The sequence below is a fragment of the Botrytis cinerea genome, chromosome 5 (assembly GCF_000143535.2).
Source record: "Botrytis cinerea B05.10 chromosome 5, complete sequence".
Classification (NCBI taxonomy): domain Eukaryota; kingdom Fungi; phylum Ascomycota; class Leotiomycetes; order Helotiales; family Sclerotiniaceae; genus Botrytis; species Botrytis cinerea.
Genome location: NC_037314.1, coordinates 2,172,321 through 2,191,094, shown reverse-complemented (window position 1 = coordinate 2,191,094; position 18,774 = coordinate 2,172,321). Strand labels below are relative to the sequence as shown.

Genomic DNA, 18,774 nt, shown 5'->3' with positions numbered 1-18,774 from the left:
CTGTGTTTTCTGTCGAGTTTTTGCAGTGCTGGCGTTAAAAGAAGGAAGATGTAATGAAAAAAGATTCTGGATTCTGGGGAAGAAGAATCCTTATATGCTATCTTGCTAACTGCAGAAAGCTCTCCTACTGTTCCCAAAGCAAGCTAATGTATTCATGCCGTACTAATCGCCGTAACTAAGTCAAGTATTGACGTATGAAATTGTATTGTACAGCTAATTACACGGTTAGCCAGTCACAATTTCTGACGCTGTTGGTTCATTGATGTACATTTACAATTATAGAAGCTACTAACCAATCAAGTCAAGCATTTTACCATGATTCAAGCCGTATTCAAGTTAAGATGCATTGCATGCTGATATTTTACAGATATGAGATGAGCTTGTTAAGAATGCCATAAATTGTGATGTCATTTGTGTGCAACTCATAAGCCATGGCAAATTTTTGATTTTGTTCACAAAATTATTACGCTTCTTCGCGTGTCCTTTCTGCCGCTAACTTTGCTTCAATACATCTTTTAGAAGCTGGAATCTGGATGGGGCGACCGTGGTTAGTATTGTTACCCATTTTGGTGATTTGGGTCAATTATCGAGTTTTTTGAATAAAGGCTGAAGATTTATTGGAAAGGTGTGTCGAAAGTTACTGATCCTTGAGAGAAAACGATATCTTAAGTGAAATTCTGGTAAGTTGATTATGAATTATGATGTTTTAAAATAGATTGATTCTGAATATTAGACCTTGATAGCTTTGGAACATTTTATGAATCGCACCAAACCCTTCCATAGCTTGTAAGTTCGAATGATTGGGGGAATTTGTTTAGTTCCTGAACCTTCTAAATGGCTTACACCAATGCATGTCGCTATTCTACACTAATTTGGCTCATTACTGCGCTATAATGACCAATTGTATCAGACATGCTGGAAAGAAAAGAGACTTCAACGATAGAACTTATGCATAATAACGTGGGACACTACTTAAAAACCGAATAAGAATAAAAAAGTCTAGAAACAATAGGATCTAGCCACACAGCTCGTGTTAGATACTTTAACTCCAAATTCATATACTAATTCCTGAGGTCTTCCCAAAGCGTCTGTTTTCCCCCATCTTCCGCGTGATTCTTAACCAAACCCAAAAACATATAAAACCAACGAAATGACAGCACAAACCGAAACGATCTTTTCAAGTGAAATAGTAATCGTTGTATTACGATTATGCATATTTCCTCTTTACGACAAAATCACATTATACCATCTGATCACACCACCAAACAAACCCCTTTGATTCTCGCTAAAGCTACTAATCAGAACTCAAGCTAATTTCCATGAGAATATGTGTTAATCAGATAGCTAAATTCATCATTACTGGTCCGCCTGAAGGAAAATTACATTCATCCATCTTCTCTGCCTGAGATGATTATCATTTTATAATTAAATTGCTCTAGAACACTAGGATAAGAAGTTTCTTTACATTTCTGAGACGTACCAGAATCTTTAATGATTCGAAGCATGAGTTATAACAAATTTAGTCACCTCTAATTTAGATTAATCTATCCTTGAAAATTCTCGCTACTTGAACATAAGATAGTCGCCTCCTAGCCTTGGTTGCCAAACAGACGTTTTATGACCAGAACCTGGAAGATGCGGACTGTGGTGGTGAAGGTACGATTGACAAACATAAATGGACTGATCGATTCAGGTGTTATATTTCATATATTGATCGCTTCTCAGGTGACTGATTATCGCGAGTCTTCAATTCTACGATATACAACGCTCAAGAGAGGCAATCATCAGAACAATTGCGGGAAAGCGATAAGATTAGATACTTGTAGTATATGCACACCGAAATTAAACTGGCTAAATATCTACATTCAAATGATTCTTTCAGTTAAGAGAACGTCAAGACTCCAATTTCACATGGACCTGTTCCTTTGGTGCTTCTACTCCCGGCACACGACAAGGATTGCTAGGATCGTAAGCCATACTCATCACGTTTGCACGGAGCCGATTAAGCGCCTTCCCATCCTCCACAATGAGAGACTGGCGTGATTCAGTCCTCGATCCTTCTTGGGTTTTGATGCGGCCAGCTGCGGATGATCTGCGCCACACCCACACCAGAGAAGAAATGATAAGAACAGCAACTACAACTCCAATGGTAGCCCCGGCTATCACGCCAGTGCTCGCACCATGGCTTACGTTGTTACTTGCTGCCGAAGTTGTAGCAGATGAGTTGGCCGTAGTACTACCAGTAGTATTGGTAGTGCTGGAGGTGTTGGTATTTGTGGTCAGTAGAGCTTTGCTGAAAAGTGAGGCAACATTTGCATTTGTAAAGTCCTTAGAAGGGCGAGTAAGTTGTGCAAAGCCACTGGAACTGTTTATTAATTAGTTGTGAATGGGATTTGAATCGTTGAAGAATACTAACTTTCCACCAATAATATCAGTAATGTTCCCCGGGACGATGTATTTGTTGGCGTCATGATAGAACGTTGATTTCCATGATAACGCATACATATCGTAAATAGCAACCCCCGAACTTTCCCAGTCACAATAAGACGAGTACTTCTTTTGAGCCCCGCCAACTGTTAACATCTGTCTATTTCCGACTAGATGACAGGTGTGCCCAAAACGTGGACTGCCTGGTACAGACTCATAGACTTGTATCCACGTGAATGAAGGCAATGATAGCACGAATACATCGTCATAAGACACAGAACCTCCATCTTGTCCACCATAAAGGTATATATTGTAACTCGAATTATCAGGGGCAGTGGCGACAACGGTACAAGAATCTATTCTTCTTGGGGGGATATTTCCAGAGGCTTGTTGAGTATACCAAGACCCGTTCCCTCCATTGTATGCACTGTTGATATCAAAAATATTGATTTGATCCATTGGAGCCTAGTGACACTGGTTAGAAAGAGTTTTGATGCTATTAAGCGCTTATTGTAACCTACCAGAGTGCCTCCTAGTTCATCTGACAATTCACCAGCTTGACGATACATGCCACCAAATTGTATTAGTATACCCTTGCCATTCGCTCCTATCCCAGGTATGTATTGTAAAAGACCCCCTGTTCTCGAATTTGTGTCGATGGTTGCAGTAGAGATATTCCTCGTCGTATTATCCGTCATATTTAACATAACCATACCCTCCAGAGGCACCGAACTTCCCGCAGGAATCGAGGTCGTTTCTGTGCTCGACCCGTTATTGATCTCGCCATTGAAGTAAAACCCAAGACCTTGATCTGGAACGTCAGCGCTCGCCCCGAAACTAGGTTTCTCGGGTATCGTAGAATCTACGTCAATCGAGGCCCATTGATTTTGCGCTACATCATAAGACAGAAGGGTCTGATTTGGTGAAGTAGGGTCGGTGTAGCCATAAAAGCTCGTATTCATGCTTTGTTCGGTTCCACCATATAAATATATTCCATTGCCACCGGAAGTTCCAGAAAAAAGAGCACCTTTGAGCACTACAGACGAGAAGGCATTTGCTGATTCGGAATCCGAGAGAAATACCTGCTCTGATACCAGTGGCAGACTTGCGGAAGCCTTTGTCCAATTCCAGGACTCGTTCATTTTAACACCTATCATATAATTATCTACCATTTTTATTAGCTGAGCCTCGAACTGAAAACTAGTAACTTACTTGTACCCATGGTGATACTCCCAGTTATGCCACCATGATTGTTAGATTCAACGAAAGTTTCATAGCCCCCATAGATGTATAAAATTTCGTTTTTCAATATCGACGAATGATACCATCTTTGGCACATATTCTTGACGGGATCTAGCCCTGATGGAATGTCGTTTTGCGCACGACGCAGCATCTCGAGAGCCTTCATCCCACCCCCCCTTTGCATCTTATCATTCTTATGTACCAGAGACTCCGTGACTGCGCGCCGAAAATATCGCAAAATATCCAGATTTCCCTCTGTCCTCATCAGCTCTTCGATATCCTTTAAGCACGTATTTTCGAGTCACTAGCACGAAGATATCCAGATGCGCAATATGCCGAAATCATGAAAAATTATTAGGCGTGCGGACAAGTACAATATTCATTAGTCAAGAAAAGAAAAAAAGTCATATCAAGAAGCTGGATAGGGAGGAGGTTCACAAAGAGATCAGGTTCCGGGTGTAGACTTCTATAATATGAGGAAAGATTCATACACCAAATGAAGAGTGGCGGAGGCCTGACAGTCGCATCTTGCTAGATAAAGAGACCTAGACTTTCTTAAGATTGCCAGCCAAGAACTCCCAAAGCCGGCACACCAGGATATAGCCAAAGAGGGGAGTAAAATACCAGATACCACTTGCTGGTCCAATGAACTTACACAGATCTCACAAGCATTCGTATCGAAAACAGGAACACATGCTGTGACTGCATGGCAAAGGATTCGGCGGTTGCATTTGACGGTGGAAGGATTGCGGCTACCTCATCATTCTTAGAATAGTGCCAGGGGGGTTGTGTGAACGAAAGTGGAACTTTATTATATTTATACATCAGCCCCCAAATGAAGATCGAGGTAAACAGCACAGCTATAAAATACGGGAGACCAAGGGATCCAGACGCGCAGCTAATGATCACGTGAACAATGAAAAAAATGCACAGCCCAACTGGAACCTGACACAAACACGCGACATCACCTTCATATCAAAAAACTCCTCGTCCCAGTCTCAGCCAGCATGGCAGTTATGTTGGTTACACCTTTAGTTGTAACTAGATGATCACGTTTTTATCCATCCTTCAGCGACGTCTTGTATTAACAGATAATATCTAGTCTATCCGCTTTGGTTTCTTCTTCCATTTGACTCGATCCCAAAATGTCAACCCTTTGACGGACATACCGTTGTTGCCGTGTTTCGGTAGATACATTTCAATTTCTTCTCTTGTCTGATCGTCTATATTGCTTGCGAATCGCTCATCAGAACCTATTGGCTGATAGCCAGGGTCCAAGGCTGTGAGATATTTCACTACTTCAACCTTTCCGTAATAGATGGCCCAATCTAAAACCCGTCTCTGTGCAGATTGCGTGTCAATGCTGGGGCGGCCATGCTCTGCCAGTGTCATGATTGTATGCACGTTCCCGACTCTTGCAGCGTACATCAGAGCATTGTTGCCATTGACGTCTCGTATGCCTTCATTAGCACCCTGTTCAAGCAAGCACTTTACTCCTCGATCATAACCCTTTAAACAAGCGATCATTAAAGCTGTGTGTTTTGAATCACCGGCTCGAATGTTGACCTCGGCGCCAGCCTGAACCAGTAGTTCTATCACGTGTGTGTTGTGAGCGATTCCTTTATCGAAATAAGCGGCTGCTATTAACGGCGTCTCTCCATATTTTCTATCTTTGACGTCCCAATTGCTTGAATTGACATCTGCATTATACTGCAGTAACAATTTCACCGAAAAGACAGAATTCTGACGCGAGGCGATATAAAGTGGTGTCAATCCGTGTGTATTTTGAACCTCCGTCGCTGCACCATGGCTTAACAAGAATTGAACAACATGGGAGTTTGAGGGCACTTGAGCAGCCCCATGCAATGGTGTGCACTTTAGATCACCTGAGACTAAATTGACGTCTGCACCATTCTCAACTAGTACCTTGACGACATCGAGCGATGCTTCATATTGACCGGCAGCCGCAAATAGAGGCGTACACCCCGCTTCATCAGGTTGGTTCGGTTTGGCGCCATAGGCTAACAAACACTTTACAGCAGCCTTGGAGCCCCACTTAGCAGCAAGTACTAAAGCATTATCGCCATTTTGAGCGAATCGATTCAGATTAAAATCTCCTGATTTAACGAGTGACTCGACCCTCTTCAAGGTTTGCATCCGGACTGCATCCATTAGTTCCTCATGTCCTAAGGGCGTTGTTCGTATGGATTTCATAATTGCTCCTTGAACTTGCGGGTACGCAGTGCCTTGGCTTGTAGCGGGAAATTTAGCTAGTCGAGAGTGATCTGTGATACACGGAACTTCTACCTCCCTCGTACCAACACCAAGGACTGCCGAGTCTATATTTCTTTTAGTGGCCTGGAGATATATGGAATAAAACGATGGGGATGTTATGAAATTCTTCGAGGTCTGCCTACCTGGAGGTACCATCATCTTTTCCAGTCCTTGTCTGGCCCATGTTCCATCTGGCATCTAATACATGAGTGAGTTATTAGTTTCCTGGTAGGATATTGCTACTAACCTCAACCAGAGTTTTGGTTCGAATAGTCTCATAAACTGACAGTATCGCGATATCAGGCGCGGTGGATAAATAGTGACAAAAATCAGAGTTCAATTCGTTGAGTTCATGAGACCGAAAAGATATTTGTCGAATTAACGGTGCTGTTGCATCATGCTTAACGAGTTCAAGTAAAGCCTCCGTATCTAATCCGCGATGGGGTGTTCCCATGAATATCATCAAAGGGATGGAAGGCATTATTTTCCATCGCCCTAACATAGCCTAGGTAAATCTGTGAGTAACAACACTATACGACACGGATAGTTTCATACTTTTTTAATCACCAAGCCTCCCAAACTATGTCCGACAAATACGAGTGGTCGATCCTGCTATGGTCAATAGCTATCTTATCAAAATATGAATACCTGACTCACTGATGCATGTCTGCGTATCTCTTCTACATCGCTACGGAAACGAGAACTGAATACAGAAATAACAGCCTCTGAGTGGCTACCTTTCAAGTGAGAATCGAATCCATAGCTCAATACCCTCGCATTGGGGAAGTCCACTGCCAGTTTATCTCGTAACCACATATGCGTTGGTTCTGATGCCCATGAACCAAAGGCATTACCAGCTAGTCCCGTGACAGCAATGATACTATACCATCTATCAGCAAGAACAATTAAGGAAGTGGAGAAGCTTACTCAAGGGCTACTGGTTCTTGCGGCTCATTTAGAGGAGTGAATCCATAGAATGTTTGGTCAACGACAACTCTGTCCCCGCCACGGCCTTTCAGAACCGGTAATGGGACCGATGGATTCCAACCCGGCGGTGGTATGAAGTCTACAGTAGCGACTTTTAATTCGTTCGGCTGACCATCGATAAGTGGTGCAACAGATCTAGCAACCAGTCGCATGTCCACCGCGGGATCGGATTGTAAATGATTATTAACGTTTTTGAGTGTTGTATCATGGGGTAGTCCCTCCACTCGATAGCCTGTGCGACCCATCTTTCAACAGAAAATCTAGGAAATTGACACACAGAAGAACGATGATGTTGATTTCAGTTGAATCAAAGTGTTTTGAACTGCCAACTTGCAATCACTGTAATTATTTTGTCCTGGTATTGGGCCCCTGTAGGTGCAACACCAAAAATGGAAAGTACCCTTCCCATGGGGATCCTTCCGATGTCAGCATCTCATCACAAAACTCGAGAAATTTCCACTTCCGGCTAACACTAACATTCTCACCGATAATTCCCACGTGGTACTCGGCAAGGATCAAGCTGATAAGGTATCACATCGAGGGATCATTAAGCTACACATTAGATGAATATATTCGCGCTTAATTTGCACCATCTTCTCAAGATGAAACATGCATGTTTGGGTTACTATCGCGGGTGATCCGGGTTCACAATCCTTACACTGGATATTACCGATCCTACCTTGTAATATTTTCTATCTGGAGACTCAGATGTCGCCATACTGTTTATACGTCAAAGAATCACTTACAGATCATTATCGCAGCTCTATCGTCTTCCATTTCCAAAGCAAATATAAGGGATGAAATCATTCATTTCAATTTTCGCTCCTCTACCCTCGGTAATCAACCACGCGTAGATTAACTCATAGGGCTGGAAATGCTATATTAACCTTAAATAAACTTTCCCAAAGAATTAAACGGTCTCATCCAATTACATGGCACCCATCGGATATTTGAAAAAAAAGAAAGAAAAAAAAAACTTCTCATTCTTTCCCTATGAGGTCACCGCAAGCCCGCCCTAGCAATCAAATATAACGATCATTCGCACTCAGTTTCAGAACCAGATTGTGCATCGAAAACAAAAACAGATACTTCCTCTTCACTAGCCTGACTAATATCTACTATCCCGGGCCGATCCGTTCGGAATTCTCAGACTCGTGTTCGAGTTGCGTTGCGTAGCGCATTTGCCTTGTAAGATTACTATTTCCGATCATCCCGTGCAAATACTGCTCTGCTCTGCTCTGCTCTGCTCTGCTCTGCTCTGCTCTACTCTGCTCTGCTCTCTCTCTACGGGACAAGTATCGAAACGAAACGAAATCAGATATGGACTAATCCTGCAAAGTGAGATGTATCTCCAAGACTCTAGTGCGAATATTCGACGCGTTGTTGAGAGTAGCTGATCTTTAATAGCCGCTTGACTCCCCATCGGGTAATATTCTTTTACGAGCTGTGGTTTATGTTAGAGCTAAGCAGAAAAAATGGGTATTAAGTATCACTTGTCTATTGCATTTGCATTTCTGGATGGGAAAGTATATACATATACCTATACATACATGGATAGATATGTAGATATGTAGATACATACAGATATAAACACATATACACAACCGTCAAAAATCATCTCATCTACAAAACAGAATCACATAATCATATAATCATATATACATAAACAAACCGCCCCCCTCTCACACAAAAAAGTAAGCCCACATCTACCAAACATCCAAAATTCGGAGTTGGCGATGGAGGTGAGATTTCATAGAAACATTGCGTATTACATCACATTCACATTCACACTCACATTCACATCCCTCCTATAACCTACCTACATTGATTGAATATTGAATATTAATCATCAATCATCAATCATCAATCACACCACGCATCTAAATTTGGGGGCGAGATTGTGGAGATCCGGATACAGATACAGATACAGATACAGATACAGATACAGAGAGGCGGATTGAATCCCTGCATGTGTCTTTGTGTATTTGTATACCTAGGTATGTATTTGTGGGTGGTGGTGGATACGGTACAGTCAGCCAGCTGGAATACGGAGTTGTAACTTGAACTTGTAGGGGTGGGATGAGGTGGCGGGCGCTTATTTTTTTATCTTTTTGTTTTGTTTTCAGGGGGGGAGGGTTTGGATGGGATGGGATGGGATGGGATGGGATGGAATTGGAGTTATTTTTATTATTTTTTTGGAAATTGAATCAGTGAATGAATGAATGAATGAATGAATAGAAAGGAGGAAAGTTACTTGTGATAACTATATGTTATATGGAAATGGAAATTAATCAATTAGGAGAGGAGAGCACGCACGGGCGTGAGTTTCAATCAATTAGAAAAGGGAAGAATTCACATAGTTACATACAATACAAGAGTAACCTTAATCAAGAATCGAATCTGAATCGAATCAAGCAACCATATGAATTTCCAAGAACTGTTATCAAAAAAAAGAAGCGGGGAAAAAACGGTGTCGATTTCCTAACTATTATTAGTGGTGGATTAGAATCGAACTCCATCGTGATCTTTATAAAATATCCAAATAAATATTGCTACATAAGAGAAGGAAAATAGGAAGAAAATTGAGAAGTGTTATGCCATAACCCAAAACCCGTCCGTCGTAACCATGTTTACTTCCTGATGCTGAGACCTGTACCCCTATAAAGAACAAAGGATGAAAGAAAGAAAAGCAACAATAACAGAAGAAGAAACCAAAAACGAAACCCAAGAAATCCCCAAACCCTAATCCCTTACCAAAACTTTCCAACCAACCCCTAACTAACATAAAAACCCCGTGCGAATCAAAGCCTGCAAGCTCCATTTCGCATGGGCATGCTGATCACCAAAAAGTTTGACCTGTCCCTCATAAGCCTGCGTATGCCACGTTGCCGCATCTGCCATTTCGCCTCTAGCTTCGTAACACAACGCGAGCGAATTCATCGCCCACAATGTATCCGCGTGCATGCGTCCATTAACCTGGATTCTCTGTTCGAGAACCCTCTGGCGCGTTTCGAACGCCTCGTCTATTCTTCCCAGCTGGGCGAGACAGCGCGCTGTGTCGGAGAGTGTCCAGATGGCGTGGGGATGCAGGGGACCGAGGGTGCTAACCATGGAGTTGTAGGCGCGGGTGTGTAGGGCAAGGGCTTCGTTGGGGAGACAGGGAGTACGGTGTGGAGAACGGTAGCAGCGGGCGAGAGCGTTTTGAGTCCAGATTATGTGGTGGTCTGTTGGGGGGAAGAGGGGTTCAAGAGTGCGGAGAGCGCGGAGATGGAGAGATTCGGCTTCGGAATGCTTTTGTAGGTGGCGACAGACCCGGCCGAGTTCGTTGATGGTGATAATTATATCAAGATGATCGTGGGGAAGGAAACTGGGAAAGATGTAAGTTTTTGTATGTTTGGGAATATGGATACAATATATACCGAAGTTGAACAGCTAGAGCTTGACGCTGGATAGCTTCCGCTAGACGGAAGCGTCCTTGCTGATCGTAGAGAATTCCAAGACTATTTAATAGCCATGTCTTTGATGCTTTTCCTGAATTGGTACCTCCAGTCTTTGTGATTTCCTCTTCAAACACCCGCACTCCCATATCTATTTGCCCACTCATCGTATACAGTCTCGCCAAATCTCGGATAATCATTGATCTTTCGAAATTGGAGATAATGTTAATGTTACCAGGTCCCCCTCTTCGTTGTGATTGTATGAAATCGTCCAACCTAAACAAAGCTTTTTGGATATCCATCAAATTCTCTGCGCTTTGTTTTCCAAGGGTACCGGATTGATTCGTCCAAGTTTGGACTAGTCTTTGGAGTTTCGCAATTCGATGCATGGGAAAGGGTAAATCTTCTGATAGTAATGATCTAGTGATCCAAGCTGATCTTCTTGTTTCGGACGCAACGAATTTTTCGTATTGTCGATGTAGCTTCGAATCGTAAACAGATAGTGACAAATGATAGCACCAGTTCTCGGTGGCATATTTTGCTAAGGGGTATTGTTGTGAATTCAGGTTGATCGACTCGGCAATTCCAGACTTGCTTAGGTACGACAATGTTGCTTGTGCTAGTCCAAAATGCGAGTATTTCTCTTCGAGAAGAAATCCAGTTGCTTGAGGTGATAGTAGGATAAAATTTGACTGGTCATGAAGATATTCATAGACTGATAAATGCCCTAAGTGAAATGTATCGGACTCAGTTCTGTATTCAACCAGAGGACAACAAACTTCCAGTGCCGAGTCCTTAGAGGGTGCAATATTCCCATCGAAAATCATCCTTTCCTCGTCCCAGGATAATGCACACTGTAATTCAGGCCAATTGAGAGGTCTTGAAGCTCTACATACCCAATTGAATATTCGACGAGCTAAGGATTGATTTACAATTGGTCTTGATGCTAATCGTTCCAGGATTTGTCCGTATACATTATAGAGTCCTGTTGGAAGCCTATCCAAAGAAGCTAACATATCCTGGGTACTGAATGTTGCTTGCAGTGTTTCCATTCCTAGTCGTGCGAACAAGAACATGCCCGCTGCTTTCTGGGACAATACATTATAGACGTACTGTTTTAAGTGGGTTTCTGTACAAGGAAGGGTTTCGACGGCCTCTCTCAAATACTGGTCAATGTCTGACTGTACAGAATTTGTGTTGATGTGAATAGAAGGCAACAACCCCAATTCTTTTCGCACTGGTAGAATGTCCCGTGAAAAGAATAACACACGAATAGAGTTTCGATCTTTAGAAATGCCTTTCAGTAAGCGCAACATACCTGACATGTCTTCTGATTCACATTCATCCACTCCATCTATGATAATATTCAGTGCTGGTAATTCATGAAGCACTTCTGCAAGTAATTCTGGAATTCTGTCGGCAAAGGAGATGCGGCATCGTCCATATCTTTCGGCGAATAGATATGCAGATATCAATGCCTGTGAAATAACGTTTGTCTGTCCTGTAATTTGACCTAGAAGGCTGATATATATGGATTCCTGAGATTGTTTTAACCTATCTGTTGAGCTGCAGTGAAAGTATACTGTGGGAGTGGATCCATAATAATCTTGTAAATACTGGATTACAGTGGCACTGAGAATCGTTTTTCCACAGCCTGGAGAACCATAGCACCATAGTATCGGTTCTGACAGTCCGTTAAGCCAATTTTGAAAGCTTATATCAGTAAGTAGCCATTGGCCCGTATTTGCCGATCTTTTCGCGCAAGCTTGATGTAGACTCTCGTAGTATTCGCCTGGATATAACCAAGTCATTACTTGTGCTCTAACATCTGCATCTGGATTATTCATCAGCGTTAACCTCGGTAGTTGTCATGAATCATCAAGTGGACTCTACTGACCCTGGTTCTTCAGAGGAAACGAGATTTCTGCGACGCCATTTTCACTTATCTGAGGTTGCTTCACGGCATAAAATTCCGTATATTGTTCATATGCAAGCGTGGCTTCCTGGGATAATGTTTTGGTGGCTTTGGAAAGCCGTTGAACGTGGTTAGTGAACTCCGCATCGAGAGATTTCAAAACTGTACGTTCAAGCTTGAATGCTGGGATTGGTCAGTCGACATCTTCGCGGACTATAGATACAAGGCAACATACACTCTCTGGACAAAGCTGAGCGAACAGTTCCTAGGAAAACCAGGATCTCGAAATACACATCCGCAAGAGCACTGGATACTCGGGGCTCGCTCCCGAAAATGACTTCATACTGCACAGAGATGTCCACGATATTGGTAATCTTCAATATGATCCTCGAAACCAATTGATAGTAACGATTCGAGGTACGCCCAATCTAATTGATGTTTAGCACTGATTCCCGGTAGATCAAAATGTATACATGCTTACCTCTAATAACGCTTTCGTTGCACTCCACACTAAAGCAGACGGAGCAGGATATGATTGAATCATCATGTCCACAGCCGGTCCGCACATGGTCAGAAAGTCTATTAAAGGAGAGATTTTGTGACTGAGGCATTGTGAGTTATTATTCGATGGATAACAGTTTTCAAGCAATTCGATTTCTTTCATGAGGTCTTCGACATTCGCACCCAAGGAATAACTGTCTGCTGATTGTAGCTTATCAACATAATTTTGCAGTAGTGCACCGACTGGCATAAGCTTTGGTTCATTTTCGAGATACATTTCCACCCTCTCTTCTTGCATTGTCGGGCAGAACTTAAATTTCAAAAACGAGAAGAATGGCTGTAGTGTACGGTATTATATTGTACAAGGTTGTACATCACACCTTGCAAAACCAACGTGCAATGTGTAGTAACGTGATCAAACTATATGCGCACCACTCCACGACTATGCAGGCGGGCGTGTTCAAACCTGGGTGTTCAAAGCTGTACTCGTGTTTGCTGGAGACCAAATGTCGATCAGATTTCTGTTGTTTCTTCCACTGCCACTGCCGAGTAAGGGTAGGTAAGAAAGATCAAATGAGGGGCCGATACCTAATTCGAGAAGGTGGGTATATTGATAAGCGCGACGCTATAGTCCGACAGCAGTGAGGGCACAAATTAGTTGCAAGGGCGAACAATCCCTTGTCGAAACAATTGCTTGATATTGCCTTGGAGCAAATTACAAAGCCAAAAAAAGAATTTCCGGTGAAGAACAGGTAGGTTCTTGAATTGGTAGGATTAATAAAGATTGCGAAAGGATTCTTGAAGTCCACTTCCGGAGTTGGGGTCCAAAGCTAGCCTTCTGGTATCTCCCGTAAGCTTAAACACGAGCACAGGTCTAAACAGGCATTTCGATCCCCCTTCGTCTTCAGCTAGAAAATCAATTTCCCGATGACACGTGGGAGTATTATCAAGGGTAATTAACCGCTATATCTTGATTTCAAATTCATATGTTGTGTTAAGAGCAACCTAGGATCTAATTGAGACGTTAGTCTGAAGTCTTGATTTCATTTCAATATACTCGAGTATCCTCGAGTATACTTGTATGACAAACCGGAATCATGGTGTGACGGACTCGTAGTTTGAACAGTAATGCATTTCGCCAAGGCCAAAGAACAATGAATGGAAATTTGATTTAAATTTTTTGCGCCTGATTATCATATCTAGTAACGCCCGACCGCATACCTACTAATCATATGTGCTCCTCCGCAGAAATAACCTCATCCTATCACATGATACATTCTTCAACCCAATAGATCATCCAATCCCCCTCCCAGCTTTTGTTGTGAAGTTTGTGGAGGGGCTGATCCTGTTGATGGAGCGCCCCAAATACCAGCACTTGCTTTCTCCTTGGCCAGTTGTCCTAAAGCTGGACCTGAAGTTGTAGGAGTGCTAGTTTTCTTGATACCAGCACTAGCACTAGACCATAAGGATCCAAAAGCATCTCCTCCAGACTTGGCGGCTGTAGGTGATTTGGCGGAGGATGTGGCCGACATAGGATTTGATTGTGTGCTGGGGGCTTGAACGGATGTAAAGTAGTTCGGTTGTGTACTTTGATAGCCTGTCTGAACTGGGCGTGGCTGTTGAGCCATTGCAGGCGGAGAAAATGCAGAATAGTTGGCTGGGGTATTGTTGGTGCTTGTTGCTGGTGAAATTGAAGAGAACCCAACTAGATCACTCAAATTTGCAGCTTTTGGTGCCGAGACTGGTTGAGGTGAGGCATATTGTGTATTGCTGGTCGTAGTAGCGGAATGCTGTAAGACTGGGGAGAATGCTACCGGCGCGGCTGGTTGTACGGGTGTCGCGGACTGGAAATCATCGAAGTCATCATCATCGGCCAAAGCGTTCGATGCTGCAGGCGCAACTGCTGGTGTAGATACCGGTATTGGGTCATCGAAAGAGAATAAGTCGACTTCTGGTTCCTTCTTCTTTGGAGGCTCAACCTTTTTCGTCGATCGCTCGGTTCCAGCTCTTTTGCGATTGGATGATGCTGAAGAGCTTTCGGCCTGTCTTCGTGACGACGAAGGAGCCGCACCCTCGTCATATTCATCATACTCCTCAAACTTGTCTCTGCGGCTACTACTGCCACCAAAATCTCCTTGATTACCGGAATCTTGGAAATCGCTAGTCTGACCCCCAAATCCACCACCATCTCCATATACACCTCCACTATATCCGCCATAACCACCTTGTTCCTCACTCCCAAATCCTCCATATCTACTGGAACTGGACATTCCACCGCCCAATCCTGCTCCACCTTCAACTCCGGTATATTTATTTCGAGTAGCTCGTGCTTTCTTTCGTTCCGCCCGAATCCGGTCGACATCACTAAGTAACTCAGCCAATTCCTTAGCTCTGTTTCTCACGTTTACACCTTGATCTTTGCCATTCTGGTCGATGAAGTGAAATTGGCGTAACATCTTGAGGAGTGTCAAATGCGATCGCGCATCATCAATGACACGCTCCGAGCCATTCTTGATCAAGAACTCGAGTAACTGTAATCCTTTGTATATTTGTCTCCATTCCTCGGCAGCTTTCTCTGTAAATCTCTTGTAAATCATAGGCATAATCTCATTGAGTAGTTGGCTGAAGCAGGGTTAGTTTGCGAAATCGGTTTTGGATCGAATTAACTTACTAGTTATATGTGCCATTGGCGATTTCCTGCATTACTGTAATACGGCATTAGGATTGACAGTTTCGGCATTCGAAATGAACAGATCTTGCGACTAACAGGAAGAACTTGCACCCCATGGCTCATTGTTTGTAGCCTCCCTCACTTTGGCCTCCATCTCCGTATAATTCATGACAGCTACATGATTGTTAGTCGATGGGCAACTCGGCCAGCTGTCTACACTGAGCCCTCACCATTTTGTACTTTTCGCACACCCGCCTTCAAATCGTACAACGTCAAATTGGACGCGGCCTCCTTCAAGCTGGCAAGATCCATGGCGAGAGACGTTTAATAGAATTAATCGAATTAATTGATGATATGGAGTTATAGACGCGGGGGAAATTATCTGGATACTGTATGGAGATGCAGAAGTCCCATGTGTCCTAGAACGGCGGCCGATCGTAAGCTAAGTTGACACTAGCCTGCGAAAGGATATGGAGTCACGTGTTTTGCACAGTAAGTAAATTGTAAAATTCTCTAGTAGAAACCTGATGTGTTATCTTTGGCTGTGTGATGGACAATTTAAATGCCAGCTACTCATTATTCTCCTGATATATTCGACGCTTCCATTTCGATGTCGAGACCTGACTGTCCAACGTCGCTAGTAGTAGTTGTGTTGATGCTGGAGAATCATGGCAGAAGTACGTAAGGAAGCGGTGAAGAACCCTTGCTCTTATTTTATCAGTTGTATCAAACCGGAGGAAATTCGTAGCAAGGGAAGAAGAAGAAGATAAAAGTATCTTCCAAAGTGACCTTTTACTCTAGAGAAACCGTCCATAGACTACAGCGTTGTGCAATCAGTGTAGTATTCGCCAATCTTCTCTTTTGTCCCCCGCCCTCCCCTCCTCCGATCAATTGCATCCTACCGTGTTTTCTTCGGTGTAAAAACGAGCATCCTTCACCAAACCAAACAAGGTACGTCGCTGAGATACCCCGAGCAAACGTGCAGGAGTGAGACCTGCAGATCAAGCACATCTTTCGTATTCCATTGCACGCTTGGGAATGATTGGGGCATTGGGACATTGAGTTTGCAAAGTAACCCGCTTCCCGCCTCTTGTGTGCTGCGGTTTTTGCCCCCCCTCCACCCGAGAAAGGAATAGATGAAGGCGTCATGCCATTCTCAACCAAATGCGCGGCGTCTCCTGATTGGGTTTTCCGCCACGGTACATGTTGACAGAATGACCCCAATGCTGGACCGAGCAGGTTCGGATCGTCTAGACTCCATACACCCAGCAGCTGCAAACGCCGATGGATATGGGTTTGATGATGATATGATGCGTCTGAAAGTGGCTATGAGAGACGTCCCTTTTAGTCCAGGTCATGGTACGTCCCTGGACAATTAATATGTACCTGGCGATACTTTGACTGGGACCAAGACCAAGACCACCCTCCACGACTATTACCCTTTGGAAAGTACTTCGTACCGCAGTAGCTACAGAGCACACCGTAGACGGGCATAGATTGTATAGCTATAGAATGAAGACGCAGAGATCTAGGAAGAAACCAGAAACGTGTTCGCTCCTCTTTCGAAGCACTTCTACAATAGTCGGTCGCTGTTTACATACATGCGTCTCTTCACCTCATCTAATTGATGTAATTCCGTACGTGTATGTACATGGCATCGAGTCTATCAGAGTGCTCTCTCTGTCTATCGCTACCCGAGCAACAGGAGCTCCGAGTAAACTGCCATCCCTACCTGTGCTGAGCTCACCCTACCCCACCTGCATTACCTGTTTTCTCTTCCCCCTCCTTCCGATCGATTCCTTCTCCTTCCCTTCTGTTCACTCCAACCAATCCCTTCCCTTCACGACGACAAGCCGAAGAATATCCCCGAATAGCACACCTTGCTTTCCTGCGTTTGCTTTGGTATTAGTACGCTCGCTCTCTCTTGCGCAGATTGCTATCATTCGTGCTGCGGCGACTGCTACTCCCTTCCCTCCCCTTGCCTTGCTTCACTCACACAACATTCCCACGCACGCCTCATTGTCATATTCACCTTTTTTTACCCTGCCCCACCAGAACACTAATCCGGCCAATTAGGGAGCTCTTAACAACTTCGCTAAAAATGCTATTCGTGCCCCGCACTGCTTCTGCGTTGAAAAGCACTTCGCTGCCCCTCCTTCGCAACACCTTCATCAACAACTCTTTCACCTCCATCTCTTCAAGACAATTTCACGCATCTAAATCAAATATGGCCATCAAGACGTACGTGCTCACATCAAAACTTTATCATCGCAACTTCATGGAAGCTCACATATCAATAGTTACTTCGATGTTACCTGGGAGGGTCCAGTCCTCGACGCTTCCGGAAAGCCTACCTCTACTGTCCAAGGTACGTGATACAGTCACCATCTCATTGATCCATTTCATATCAATTTCATTACAACACCGATCACTTTTTAACACAATACGACTCGGCGCATCTATTCTTGCGCCAATTGAGCTTTTGTCGAGCTTCAAAGACACCTTTTGTTTATTTTGATTGTCGTCATCTTTGCCCCACCTTCCACTTCCCCTCTTGGTTTCCGGAGCTGACATATACTTTCCTTATGACAGAGCAAGCCGGAAGAATCACTTTCAACCTTTACGATGATGTAGTCCCAAAGACCGCCGAGAACTTCCGTGCTCTCTGCACTGGTGAGAAGGGTTTCGGATATGCTGGCTCTTCCTTCCACAGAATCATTCCTCAATTCATGCTCCAAGGAGGTGACTTCACCCGTGGCAACGTACGTTACAAATCCTCGATCAAATTTATTTATCAAACGCGAAGCTAAGAATCCTACAGGGTACCGGTGGAAAGTCAATCTACGGTGAGAAGTTCGCCGATGAGAACTTCGAGCGAAAGCACACCCGTCCAGGTCTCCTCTCCATGGCCAACGCTGGACCAAACACGTAAGTTCACACATCCATTCCAAGCCTTTTTAATCGTTCAATCAACTAATAACTATATAGCAACGGATCCCAATTCTTCGTTACCACCGTTGTTACCAGCTGGTTGGATGGCAAGCACGTCGTCTTCGGTGAGGTTGCCGATGATGAGTCCTTGATGATTGTCAAGGCTCTCGAGGCTACCGGATCCGGCAGTGGAAAGGTTCAATACAACAAGAAGCCAACCATTGTCAAGTCTGGCGAGCTATAAATGCATTTACAAGCGAGTGTATCGGTGGCAGGTAGTTTTTGAGCCCGACATCGTTCGGCAATCTTCATTATGATTAGCTATCTGGCGGAATGAATGACGAAAAGTAATGCAACGGATTTTACTCAATTATTCTGTTTTGTGAATG

General features: G+C 43.7%; 5 protein-coding genes across 6 annotated transcripts; 1 reads left to right on the top strand and 4 right to left on the bottom strand.

The window, feature by feature from the left end:
• Positions 1-1,794: 1,794 nt before the first annotated feature.
• BCIN_05g06360 (hypothetical protein) lies at positions 1,795-3,859 on the bottom strand. The gene is made up of 4 exons (XM_024693130.1): positions 3,640-3,859; positions 2,949-3,592; positions 2,417-2,892; positions 1,795-2,365 (listed from the first exon to the last, which is right to left on the bottom strand). Exons 1-4 carry the CDS (start codon positions 3,818-3,820, stop codon positions 1,894-1,896), a joined length of 1,773 nt encoding a protein of 590 aa, XP_024548915.1. The 5' UTR covers positions 3,821-3,859; the 3' UTR covers positions 1,795-1,893.
• An 819-nt stretch (positions 3,860-4,678) lies between these two features.
• Positions 4,679-7,268, bottom strand: BCIN_05g06350 (hypothetical protein). Its single transcript, XM_024693129.1, has 6 exons — positions 6,871-7,268; positions 6,601-6,823; positions 6,499-6,552; positions 6,191-6,448; positions 6,087-6,141; positions 4,679-6,008 (listed from the first exon to the last, which is right to left on the bottom strand). Exons 1-6 carry the CDS (start codon positions 7,173-7,175, stop codon positions 4,768-4,770), a joined length of 2,136 nt encoding a protein of 711 aa, XP_024548914.1. The 5' UTR covers positions 7,176-7,268; the 3' UTR covers positions 4,679-4,767.
• A 2,337-nt stretch (positions 7,269-9,605) lies between these two features.
• Positions 9,606-13,216, bottom strand: BCIN_05g06340 (hypothetical protein). The gene is made up of 5 exons (XM_024693128.1): positions 12,764-13,216; positions 12,518-12,710; positions 12,265-12,465; positions 10,350-12,201; positions 9,606-10,297 (listed from the first exon to the last, which is right to left on the bottom strand). Exons 1-5 carry the CDS (start codon positions 13,079-13,081, stop codon positions 9,709-9,711), a joined length of 3,153 nt encoding a protein of 1,050 aa, XP_024548913.1. The 5' UTR covers positions 13,082-13,216; the 3' UTR covers positions 9,606-9,708.
• A 734-nt stretch (positions 13,217-13,950) lies between these two features.
• BCIN_05g06330 (hypothetical protein) lies at positions 13,951-15,874 on the bottom strand. The gene is made up of 4 exons (XM_001559532.2): positions 15,685-15,874; positions 15,551-15,628; positions 15,455-15,488; positions 13,951-15,405 (listed from the first exon to the last, which is right to left on the bottom strand). The coding sequence occupies exons 1-4, from the start codon at positions 15,764-15,766 to the stop codon at positions 14,064-14,066; spliced, it is 1,536 nt and encodes a 511-aa protein (XP_001559582.1). The 5' UTR covers positions 15,767-15,874; the 3' UTR covers positions 13,951-14,063.
• A 1,395-nt stretch (positions 15,875-17,269) lies between these two features.
• On the top strand, positions 17,270-18,771 carry Bcp1. 2 transcript variants are annotated; one of them, XM_024693127.1, is made up of 6 exons: positions 17,270-17,362; positions 17,531-17,695; positions 17,755-17,822; positions 18,047-18,216; positions 18,276-18,382; positions 18,443-18,771. In XM_024693127.1, the coding sequence occupies exons 2-6, from the start codon at positions 17,556-17,558 to the stop codon at positions 18,627-18,629; spliced, it is 672 nt and encodes a 223-aa protein (XP_024548912.1). In that variant the 5' UTR covers positions 17,270-17,362; positions 17,531-17,555; the 3' UTR covers positions 18,630-18,771. The 2 variants fall into 2 exon arrangements, with proteins under 2 accessions (XP_024548912.1, XP_001559584.2); XM_001559534.2 differs by lacking the exon at positions 17,270-17,362 and having other exon boundaries at positions 17,367-17,695.
• The last annotated feature ends 3 nt before the right edge of the window (positions 18,772-18,774 follow it).

Excerpts from the sequence above, each read along its gene's own strand:
- BCIN_05g06360 (XM_024693130.1), bottom strand. The coding sequence starts at position 3,820 with ATGCTGCGTCGTGCGCAAAACGACATTCCATCAGGGCTAGATCCCGTC. Across the intron at positions 3,593-3,639 it reads GAGTATCACCATGGGTACAA|ATAATTATATGATAGGTGTT; the intron begins GTAAGTTACTAG and ends TAAAAATGGTAG. Across the intron at positions 2,366-2,416 it reads ACTGATATTATTGGTGGAAA|TTCCAGTGGCTTTGCACAAC; the intron begins GTTAGTATTCTT and ends ATTAATAAACAG.
- BCIN_05g06350 (XM_024693129.1), bottom strand. The coding sequence starts at position 7,175 with ATGGGTCGCACAGGCTATCGAGTGGAGGGACTACCCCATGATACAACA. Across the intron at positions 6,142-6,190 it reads GAACCAAAACTCTGGTTGAG|ATGCCAGATGGAACATGGGC; the intron begins GTTAGTAGCAAT and ends CTCATGTATTAG. Across the intron at positions 6,009-6,086 it reads AAAGATGATGGTACCTCCAG|ACTCGGCAGTCCTTGGTGTT; the intron begins GTAGGCAGACCT and ends AAAGAAATATAG.
- BCIN_05g06340 (XM_024693128.1), bottom strand. The coding sequence starts at position 13,081 with ATGCAAGAAGAGAGGGTGGAAATGTATCTCGAAAATGAACCAAAGCTT. Across the intron at positions 12,711-12,763 it reads CAACGAAAGCGTTATTAGAG|ATTGGGCGTACCTCGAATCG; the intron begins GTAAGCATGTAT and ends AACATCAATTAG. Across the intron at positions 12,202-12,264 it reads GTTTCCTCTGAAGAACCAGG|ATGCAGATGTTAGAGCACAA; the intron begins GTCAGTAGAGTC and ends TGAATAATCCAG.
- BCIN_05g06330 (XM_001559532.2), bottom strand. The coding sequence starts at position 15,766 with ATGGATCTTGCCAGCTTGAAGGAGGCCGCGTCCAATTTGACGTTGTAC. Across the intron at positions 15,489-15,550 it reads ATGGGGTGCAAGTTCTTCCT|TAATGCAGGAAATCGCCAAT; the intron begins GTTAGTCGCAAG and ends GCCGTATTACAG. Across the intron at positions 15,406-15,454 it reads GCCAATGGCACATATAACTA|CCAACTACTCAATGAGATTA; the intron begins GTAAGTTAATTC and ends ACCCTGCTTCAG.
- Bcp1 (XM_024693127.1), top strand. The coding sequence starts at position 17,556 with ATGCTATTCGTGCCCCGCACTGCTTCTGCGTTGAAAAGCACTTCGCTG. Across the intron at positions 17,696-17,754 it reads TCAAATATGGCCATCAAGAC|TTACTTCGATGTTACCTGGG; the intron begins GTACGTGCTCAC and ends ACATATCAATAG. Across the intron at positions 17,823-18,046 it reads GCCTACCTCTACTGTCCAAG|AGCAAGCCGGAAGAATCACT; the intron begins GTACGTGATACA and ends TCCTTATGACAG.